The 11,287-nt window shown below is 36.5% G+C and overlaps 1 protein-coding gene across 1 annotated transcript; it reads right to left on the reverse strand.

Annotated features, from left to right (window-relative positions):
- Positions 1–4,895: 4,895 nt before the first annotated feature.
- On the reverse strand, positions 4,896–7,498 carry LOC117935214 (GTPase IMAP family member 7-like). Its single transcript, XM_034857354.1, has 2 exons — positions 7,492–7,498; positions 4,896–6,365 (listed from the first exon to the last, which is right to left on the reverse strand). The coding sequence occupies exons 1-2, from the start codon at positions 7,496–7,498 to the stop codon at positions 5,443–5,445; spliced, it is 930 nt and encodes a 309-aa protein (XP_034713245.1). The 3' UTR covers positions 4,896–5,442.
- Between the last annotated feature and the right edge of the window lie 3,789 nt (positions 7,499–11,287).

Consider the following 11,287-nt stretch of genomic DNA (forward strand, 5'->3'; position numbering starts at 1 on the left):
TATCTATCTATCTATAGTATCTATCTATCTATCTATCTACAGTATCTATCATTCTATCTATCTATCTATCTATCTATCATTACACTGTTGCCCTCTCTGTGGCCACTCAATATTTTCGGAATTGATATGAATTCATATGATTTAAAATAAAACTGAATAAAATTTAATCTGTTCTTTGGAATTTTATAAATATGTAAATGTTGATTTTAGTTGCTGTCGCACAAAAAAATCTGACAGTGGCAAATGTGTAATCACAGTTGTTTAATTGTCTGACTTGTTAAGCTGTTGCTTGCTACTTTGAAAACAAAAATAAAAACATTAATGAAAACTGAAATGCATCTTTTAGCATCTTAAAGGCATGGGAAGTGTAAAATAAAAAGTAAAATCTTTCAAAAATACTGAAGTCATCAGTCATTCATCTTTGATTAAAGTAACCTAAGGAATTATTAAAACCTTAAAAGTAGTCTTCTCATTTATGGCCAGGAAATTTATTGTAGTTGGCACAACAAAAGAGAGAATGAAGAAAGTCCTTTTAACCAGCTTTATACTTGTTGAATCACTCAAAACTATATGCAAAACCTGCAATAAGGAGTTAAAAATATTTTATTCAGCATTTTCTTTAGAATTATTCAAAATGGACTATTGTGTCATCAATAATAATTTACCAAACGTTGTACCCTGTGTAGGTAGAACACTAATCACACTGACATACTTTATAGAGATTAGATTAGATGATGATACTTTATTCATCCCACAGTGGGGAAATTCCTTTGTTACAGCAGCAATTCTCTACAATGAAGGCAAAAACAAACAAACAAGTAAACACACAAGAAAAACAGACAAACAATAGACAATGTGCAGAAAGGTAGACTGAAGCAAAGTAAGGTAAGGTAAGGTAAAGTAAAGTGAATTGGCGTCACATGAGGCATTGTAAAGTAAAGTGCAGTTGCCATAGTACAAGAAAACAACATTGCAGTGTTGTAAGTGACGCGAAAATTAAGTTGAATATTTAATTAAAGTGATAATGCGAAAGCAGGTAACCATAATATAAGTTATGTTCACCTGTGACCATAAATAATATTGAAAAAGTAAGTACTTGTAATGGAAAAATATAAATACAGATGAAGTTATACAGAGTGTGCGGATTAAATGAAAAACAGGATCAGAAACTACAACATTATCAGGTAGTGCAGGTGTTGTAGAGTCTGACAGAGGCCGGGATGAATGACCTGCGGTACGGCTTGATCTCAAAATCCTGGTTTTTAACTAATAATTTCACACATCCGTAAAACAAGTAGCCCATTGTTCCCCATAGTTAATAAAATAACAAACAGCAATCTTCTGCTCCACTCTTTGTATTGTCAATGCTCTATTTTTTTGTTTGATCATTTGCAACCCCAGATGGCTTCCAGACAGCCTTTACTGTCTTGTCTATGGCTTCCCTCACAGTTTCTGCTCCTTCAGCTGCATCATATCCTATCTGACCACCCTCCGCTACCCCCCGCAGAGCTACAGCTGCCAACATTCTTCTGTTTGTTGTCCCCAGGGCTGAAAGAGCCTGAACATTTCTAACAGTTGCTGCAACCATCCCTGCCACGCCAAGAAAAGCTCCTAACAATGCCCCGGTTGCAGTTCCTGCCAATCTGATCAATAACCTGTCAAAAACATAAATTGTAGCTTTATCTCTAATTTCTGCTTGTGACATGTTGCCTGCTGATGATGACTGTATAATGCACTCTTCCTCTCTTTGTATTTCACTGTTCACTGCTTGTAGCATCTCATTAGTGTAGCAGCATCCTCTGTTTGCCTCCACCATCTTCTCAATGGTGTTGAGCAGCTCTGCCACCTGGAACTGGTTACTTCTGTAGTCGTCCTCTCTGCTGCTCGTCCAGTACTTATTATCAACAACGTGGCACCTGCCTCCGCACTTCTTCACCAGATCACTCAGATCTATATTCTGACTGACAAACTCCTCAATCTTCATCTCTTCCGGGAGCTGGTCACCATGAGTGAAGACAACGGTGGCATATTCTAAAGCTTCCTCTGAAAAATATTGGCATATTTTTTTGATGACGTCCTTCTCCTGCTCTGTGAATCTCTCCACTTTAAGCACAATGAGAAACGCGTGAGCCCCAGGAGCGCTCTCTGTGATACACCTCACTATCTCAGCCTTGAGCATCGTCTCGGATGCACACGTGTCAAAAAAACTGTGAGTGTCGATCAACCTGATGCTTTTCCCATTGACAGATTTGGTTTCTGCATGAGAAAGACTTGTTTCAGAGATGGCAGAATGGCTTATTTTGAACACATCCTCTCCCAATATGGTGTTAGCCAGACTGCTTTTCCCAGCTCCAGTTTTTCCGACTAGGACAATTCTTCTTGAAGTCATCTCTAGAAGACAGCAATGATTCTGTGTTAGCACGTCATTTCCCTTTTGGAACTGAAAGTGTTTTGTCTTTATAAATGCATGCACTTCACTGCACTTCAAATACATTTCACTTGTCTTTTGTTTGATTTATATTTATTTTGGTATTTCAAATCATCCACAGTAGGCTACACCTGAGGATTTGTTCATAAATCTAAATATTGCACAAATAATATCATGTCACGTTATTATTGTATTCTATGGAAAATTCATCTAGCAAGCTTTGCTTTGAACTAGCATATGCATTTCTTTCTTTTTAAAATGTGTGTGTGGCAGAATCAAGTATAGAACGTTCTCGTTGTTGACGCTGATACAATGCTGACACGTGTATTTTCTCAAACACTTTAGGTCAAGCACTTGATTGAAATAATTGAAGTTAAGTATTTCCATTTAATGCTAATTTATAAATCTACTTTTCTTCATTTCAAAGGAAAATATTTGTATGTATCTGACAGATACAGTCACAGTCATAATAATACTAGTTACTAACACAGGATGGAAATAGGATTCAGTGTTCAAGATTTAACAACATAACAGTACTTTACACAGTACATGTACTTGTGCATGTATGCATCACCAATAACAAGTTAAGACTTGAGAATAATACTTCCTCCACCACTGCAGTGAAACGGGGTCAACTCACCGTCCATGTTACAACGAAACGAGTCACCCGGACTGCTGGATCTGTTTCCTCCTGCTCTCTTGCTGTAGTCTGTCTGACTGTTCACTTTCCTTTCTAACCGTTTGACTTGATTGGAATTATTACTAGAAGTCCCTGCTGCACTATACAAATTATTCAAACTATATCAAAGTATAAGCAAAAACGATATCATACATGAAAATAACATTATCATATAATGCAATGAACAGGTTTTTAATTTTTGAAACGCCAGCCAGACACAAAAACAAATGTTCTATGAGTCATTTATTATACTATTTGTACTATTTGTACAATAGTTTTTTGTAATGAGAACGTAACATGATAAAGGTTTTTTTTTTTTAAAGAAAGAAAGTGTGTTAAAATGAATTAACACAACAATTCCAAAACAAAGAATTAAACAAACTACAGATCAGATTAAAGACAAATCTTTGTGAAAGTGAGTTTAAAATAAAATTTTAAATGTGGTTGTTTTATAATCCCAATAAAATCTTTGTAACACTCCGGCAGGGAACAAGTGTTTCACTGATGCCAGTAAACAGGGCGTTACTGAAGTCAGGACAGAAGCTCCTGAATGCATGAACGAGAGGAGCAGGTTGCAGTTGAACCTTGTGTGATGCTCAGCAGAGGCCGCTGAATGTCAGCTGTTTAGGGGTTAGGGTGGTGGCTGTGGTTGAAAAGTAGAGGTAGTACAGGTTGAAAAGAATGTTATGATGGTTATTAATAGAAGCAGTCTTATTTAGCTGGAGAGTGTTGACAGGTTGTATAACCAGACTAATAACTTTATCTGAAGTTGAAAGGATTCTATATGTGTTTATTGGCATCTAACTGCAGGATATTAACTGTCAAAAAAAAGTCCTTTGTGTTTAGAGTGTGGCCTGTAGCCAGATGATTTTCCTGTAAATGGAGAAAGAGTTTTACTTTCAATTCACTGTGGTCTCTCAGAATGTCGCACTATAAACATTACAGTTGTTTACTACTTTTGGAAAACCTCAGAAAATTCAGATTAAAGTCTGCTCCCAAAAATGAGTATCAACATTACACGTGTAGTCTGATGTAAGGTTACTTGGTTCAGCAATTTTCCTCCTGTAGTTTGGTAGAAAAGTTAAAGCTGGAACTTTATCAACAAAGCCAATAAAGCAGTAAAACCATCATGGCTCACTGATTTGTTTTCCTTAGTTTTAGGACAACATAGTAGTAGTAGTAGTAGTAGTAGTAGTATAAAAAGAACACATGCTCATAGGATGGGATGCAGATATGTGATTAAATCTACCCAGTTGTGTACAAAGTGTACGAATTGGCTCCAAATTGATAAACTACAACAATAAATATCCTTACAAATTTATTTGTGTTAGTAAAAATAAAACTGAATGATATAATACTCTATGATCATGACACAAGTGTCATTTTAAGTACTGTTGTTTTTGATACTAACTACTTTTTGCTGTCAATGTTTCTGTACTTTTACTAAAGTAACATTTTGAATTTTTTTACTTGTATTTTAGACTATGGTATTTTTCCTTAACCTCAGTAAATGACTTGAGTTCCTTTTACTCCACTGCTTATTTATTGATGGGTTTTGGTATTTTAATGGGATTTATTGACAAATATGAGTGCTGTTGTCCTTTGACATCATGGGAATTGTTGTGGGAAATAAGAAACTAGAAGGACTTTACCAATCAACTGTTTTATTTGTACATCATATCATAACACAGCAACACATGTTTACAAAAAATATATGTAAAGAATAAGAAGTATCAAAAATCAATACCAAAAAAGGTTACACAGCGTGATTTAGTATTTGACTTCCACAAAGTTGGTGGATTTACTTTGGAAACTTCCATCAGAGCTACAGGAGACATTTACCACAGTTTGTACAGTTTTAGTGTTCCTCAAGGCAAGACTGCTTGTGTTGGCATGCTCCTATGTAACAACCCCAAATCATAGACCCAACTACTACTTAGAGATTTCAGATCATTAGTTAATTTGAATGTGAAACATGTATTTCCATTTTGTTAAATCTTCTTTATACAGTTTCCTTCTCTATTTACGGTTTATTTCCTCAGTATTTTAAGAAAAGTAATCACAGTGGTTCTCTTATCAGGTGACAGGAACCAGCACATAGTTTAAAGCACAGATGCAAGGACTTCCATAAGGTTAAAGACCTAAACAGACATATTAATTAAACCTTAAACTAACCTGATAATAATAACTATATTTGACAAGTTACCACTTAAGAAAAAAATGACAAGAATTTGAAATTAACTGTATATGATTGCAACAACTTACATGTCAATGTCACCCTATTAAGACTTATACCTGCTGTTATTTTTTTATTCATTCAAATAGATTCCAAGGATTATACGTTTTTTTCATACAAAGCATTAAGTTTGTCCATGACAACTTCAAATGTCTTTTGTATTACACTCACTGGTGTGGTTATTACCTCAACTGCCTCTGCTATTCCAGTGGCTGGTGAAGCCACGTCTAAAGCTGCTACTTTTTCTGCCACCACGTCTGCCAATGCTTCTGCTGTGATTTCTTTATTACATATTGGGGCTGCCTTTAACACCTTCCCAGATCTTGAATTTAACAGCACAGCTGAGACACTTGCCACTAGCCCAGCTATGACTGCGAACCCCACTAAGCCTCTGATCCATGTTCGTGCTGCATTGCTCTTCTGCTTCTTTAGGATGTTAATTACAGCCTGTTTCCTTATCTCTTCCTGTGACATGTTTCCCAATGAGTGCCTAATATTCCCTTCCTTTTCTTGTAGTTTTCTCTCTACTTCTTGCAACTTTTCATCTGTGTAGTATTCTCTTTTGTTTTCCATCGCTATTTTATCTATGGTGTTGAGCAGCTCTGCCACCTGGAACTGGTTACTTCTGTATTCGTCCTCTCCGTTGGTCCTCCAGTATTTATTATCAAAGACGTGGCACCGGCCGCCACACTTCTTCACCAGATCACTGAGACCTTCACTTTGCTCAACATACTCCTCCATCTTCATTCCTTCAGGGAGCTGGTCACCATGAGTGAAGACCACAACAGCGTATTTTAGAGCATCTTCAGAGAAATATTCACACGTTTGTGTGATGAAAGCCTTCTCCTGCTCTGTGAATCTCTCCACTTTAAGCACAATGAGAAAAGCATGAGGCCCAGGAGCGCTCTCTGTGATACACACTACTGTCTCACACTTCCGCTTCGTCTCAGACCTGCCTGCATCAAAGAAACCGGGATAGTCGATCAAAGTGATGCTTCTTCCATTGACACATTTGGTTACGGCTGGAGAACAATGTGTTTTTGAGTCATTAAATTGCCTAATTTTGAGTGTGGCTTCTCCAAATATGGTGTTTGCCAGGCTGCTTTTCCCAGATCCAGTTTTTCCCAACATCACAATTCTCCTTTGTTTTTTTGGGGTTGACACTGAAAGAGAATAATGTTTATCAATAAAACTGTACATTTGGTTTTTGGTTGTTTCATATGAAGATACAAATAAACTCATTAACAAAAAGAATGCTTAAATCATCACTGTCCACCAGTAGTACACGACAGTGCTCAAGGGAACAGAGAATGGTGTCAAAAAATAAGAAGAGGACAAGAGCATTTTAATGATCTACAACTTATTGTTGTTACCAATCCCTGCTAAACATTATAAGCTAATATAATAATATGCTATATGAAGCTGAGGATCAACATCTTTTGACTCACAGAGATAACAGCTGTAGACTACCAAATTTGATCATCAAATCAATATTTCACATTCACACACTGTAATTTTCACTCTCAAACGTAGCAAAATGCTATCAGTGTAGAGCCCGTCCGTCATTAAAGAGAGCAGCGCTGCGACATTAGCAGGCTGTGGCGGACAACACACGGTAGTGTTCAGTAAAAGCAGCAGGAGCTCCCTTCAGCAATGCTCAATTAAATATTTATAAAAAGTGAAAATATCTAAGAATGGGAACGTAATAGTACAATAAACATAACATATAAAAAAAAAATATATATATATATATATTTTCTCCATTGTTTAGATTTCTAGACACACTAGCTTTGAGAACAGAGCTCTGACAAAACCTTTTTGTGACAAATCCAACCTTGGCATGATCTGAGAGATTTTTATGTGTTAACTTTTCATCACTGCTGAATAAAAATTCATATTCCCATTAGGGAGTAGTGAGTATGGTTGAAAAAAAAACATTGGTATTTTTTCTCTCATCATTCAGACTCTAAAGGCAACAGAGGAGTTTGTTCAGCTCTATTTATATAAATCACTAATTGATAACAGTGCATTAAAATCTGAGCAGAACAGCCTGATTATGACACTTACGCTAGATTGTCTCAGGACATCAATGTGAACAAGAACTTTATGTGCAATGTTGGTAGAAATAACTGAAAGAAATGAACTTACCGTCCATGTTGTCAAAAGTGAAGTGACCGTGGAGCAACAATAAGTCAGAGTGACAAGACAGAACGTGTTTAATTATCTTTCCTGTATCTGACCCTGCCCACTGGTGTCACTACCTGCACAATGCACGACGTGCAAAAAAAATCATTCTATACATGATTTATATGTTCTTTTTGCATGTCTAACTGCATGACCACAACTACAATTCATCAAAATGGGTGTGTAGTGGTTAGTAGAAAATGTGTATCCTTGTGTGTCATTAAACCTTTAGAACATTGTGAAAATGAACGGTGCTTTGCTTTTGGAGCACACCATGATAAGCTGTTGTGAAAACAGAAAGAAAACTGGTTAGACTTCTTAATACAGATAAATAAATAAATACAGAAATGTTACCTAGAAGACTCGACAAATACTGCACTCTGTCATACAAGAAATAGTTAAGCTGTAGGTCTAGGCAACATTAACTTATTTCAAATAGTCAGACTTGGGGAGCAGTTGTGTTGACAAGAAGGAGCACATGGGTAGTGTATTCTGGGGGAAAAATCAAGTGTCCTATCAGAGCAAAGATAGTTACCTAATGAAGTATGTGTTAACTAGAAAGTAAAGGGTACAACATACTTTTTCAGCAGGCTGTTAGTTTAAGGGGCGGGTTGAGCAGGACTTTAATGTAAAAGGGTAAAATCATGTACGTACTACTGCACCAATCAGAATATCACAATATTTTAATCAAAGTCGGATGATAGTTGTGGGACTGTCTCCTTATGTTTCTGCTGACGACCAAATCTGATCCATCCCCCCAACAGTGGCTGGAGTACACATGTTGATGCTAAGGTGCTGCTATTGGAGTGACTTCTCTAATTTGAGAAAGTCCAATTAAATCCACCTTTTGTGGCAACCAATTAAGCTCCCAGTGAATAACCTTTTCATGTTAACATTCAGATGCTGACCATAAGCAGTTGTTTTATCTGCCCTTGAAGGGAATTTTCTCTGGATGGTTTAGATATGAGTTTCGAAATATCATTATTCATTAAAAACCTTTGCAAAAAAACTCTGGCATGTTAAGTATAGCAGTTGTCTAATGGGTAAAAATGTGTGATTCAGAATGTCTACTCTCTTATCTGTATTCTTTTAAGGATAAGAGATAACCTCAACTTAGAGTCCACAATGTCATCGAAGAGTAAAGTGGAATGGAGTGAGTATGTTTTCCTGTTGTCTCTGACACCAGATCTTGTTTTTGTCACCCATTTCGTTACTGACTAAAAACTGATAGAGAGGAATGTGATTGATTGGTGATGTGATTTGAGATGAAGGTGCCAATGTTTTGCACAAGAGGCTAAGTGGTGTGTCAAGGATTGGGAAGGTGGAACATTAGTTTGAACCAACTGTTTGGGCTGTGTTGCTACAGACAGCTTCTGTGACATTTCACTGCAGCACATCTTCTGTAAGAGATTTCTATTTAAGATTTGTTGTTTTTCTTGTCAATACAATATTCTGTCCACACAGGCTTGTACACAGGCTATTTGCATTGACGATACATTTTAATTCACAAGAACTATTTGTGAAAAAGCATCAGACAAAAATAATGTTGTAAATACATTAAGAAACATTTTGTTGTTCTTTTGCAACATGAAACAGTGAGAAAAGCAACAAACAGCATGCACTGGTTTCATTAAAACATTTTTAAGATCTCATCCATTAATGCTGATTAAATGTTGTTTCCATACGTTGTTAAAATGTAGAGTACATGCAGAGGACAACACATAGCTTGTGAAACAGGAACAAGTGACTGAACTTGAAGTGTAAAACTCAGACAAGAAGCAAAGCAACATATAGCATATGAAAAACAAACAGGTTATTTAGTGAAGGCATAATTGAATACTTCTTCAGAAAAGTACTGGCCTATTTTTGTGATGACAGCCTGCTCGTGCACTATGAATTTCTCCACTTTAATCACAATGAGAAAAGCATGAGGCCCAGGAGCGCACTTTGTGATCCACCTCACTATCTCAGGCTTTATCTCCTCCTCAGATCTCTCTGTGTCGAAGAAAGCAGGAGTGTCGATCAAAGTGATTCTTCTTCCATTCACAGATTTGGTTTCTGCTTGACATTCTCTTGTTTCAGAGTTGAGAGTGTGGCTGATCTTGAACAGTTCCTCTCCAAATATGGTGTTAGCCAGGCTGCTTTTCCCAGATCCAGTTTTTCCCAAGATCACAATTCTCCTTGTGTTTGACCCTAAAAAAAAATAATGTTTATTAATAATAACATGCCTTTGTCTTTTGGTTGTTTTCATGTAAAAGAAAATGCAGATCAACTTAATAACAAAAATAAAATCCTCAATGGTCAAAAGTAGTTAGTACTAGAAGATGATAGAGGATATCGTTTGCACCAAACTCCGATCTGAGTCCTTTAATGTTGAGATGGTCAGATCTGATACCTATTTACTTTCATTTTGATTAAGGGTGTATCCGACACATTGAAATAACACAACAGAATTTGCAAATGCAATCAAATGATTTTTCTCAGAATCAACAATTCCCTCTCATATTAAACTAAATGCTCACAGTGCAGCCTGGCTGTCATTAAAGAGTGCAGCGCTGCAGCACCAGCAGGCAAAACACAGTAGAGTTTGGATTTGATCAACTTAATATTAACTGATATTATCCATTAAAATCTGACCAGAACAGCCCGATACCGACACTTAGCATCAGCTCGGTACATCACTGGCTTTTAAGTATTAGTATACATATATTGTGTGATTGTTTTTATCCGTCTTAATGTTTTTATTTTTAACTGTTTGTACTTGTGTTTTATCTGGGGGTTTTTTTGTTTTGTTTTTTAACTGATTTTGTGTAAAGCACTTTGAATTGCCCTGTTGCTGAAATTTGCTATACAAATAAAGCTGCCTTGCCTTGCCTGGTTTACATGAACATAGCAACCACTGCATACAGTAGGTTAACACAGCTGTTGCTGTCAGTGTTGGGGTAAGGGCATGAACACAAATCTGGGAAGTCCTTCATTGGAAAATTGTGATGTCATGCTGTCTAAAGCTTCAAAACGTAAAGGATGAGAGGTAACACTAACTCACAGTTCACAATGGCAAGAGAAAAGGGCAGGATGACAGTAGCATGAATCTTCTACAAGGGCCTGTGAGTAAGTTTCCTGTTTCCTGTGTGTCCAACACATTACCCATTCTATTACCTTACAAGGTAACAGTGTGCAACAAAGGTGAGTTGCAACTGTCTGCATCACTGCATCATGAAAGCCACAACACATAGTGTCAACACAACCACAGCACATACCAAATCCATCACAAGCTTACAAATAAAATAGTTATTGGTTTAACTGAAAACTTTATTTCTCAAATTACATTCTTTCACATGTTTCAATACTGATACTTGGTTATAAAGACAGAAGAACAGATACAGTACTTTTTCTCTAAACCCTTATTAACAAAAGATAATAAGAAGGGCATTAAACAAAACGTGAAGTTGTGATGAAAGTGCACAGGAGGCTTTGTGCAGCATCCGGAGTGCCTGTGTGTCTCACATACAGTAAATACATTTATGTCCCTTTAAAAACTTCTCTACTGATGTTCACCTGTAATCCAGTGTTGACTTAAATGGGTTTAAACAGCATTAGTTTTTGTCATTATCATGTGAAATCTGACTTTTACATTGTTCATATTATACTTGTGTTGCACATTTAGCATAGGTTAATTCAACATTAGATGTAAAATGATGCCTTTGGAGATAACAGAAAACATGTACATACATACTGTAAGTGAGTTTGGGATGTTGTC

Source organism: Etheostoma cragini, chromosome 19 (assembly GCF_013103735.1).
Source record: "Etheostoma cragini isolate CJK2018 chromosome 19, CSU_Ecrag_1.0, whole genome shotgun sequence".
NCBI lineage: Eukaryota > Metazoa > Chordata > Actinopteri > Perciformes > Percidae > Etheostoma > Etheostoma cragini.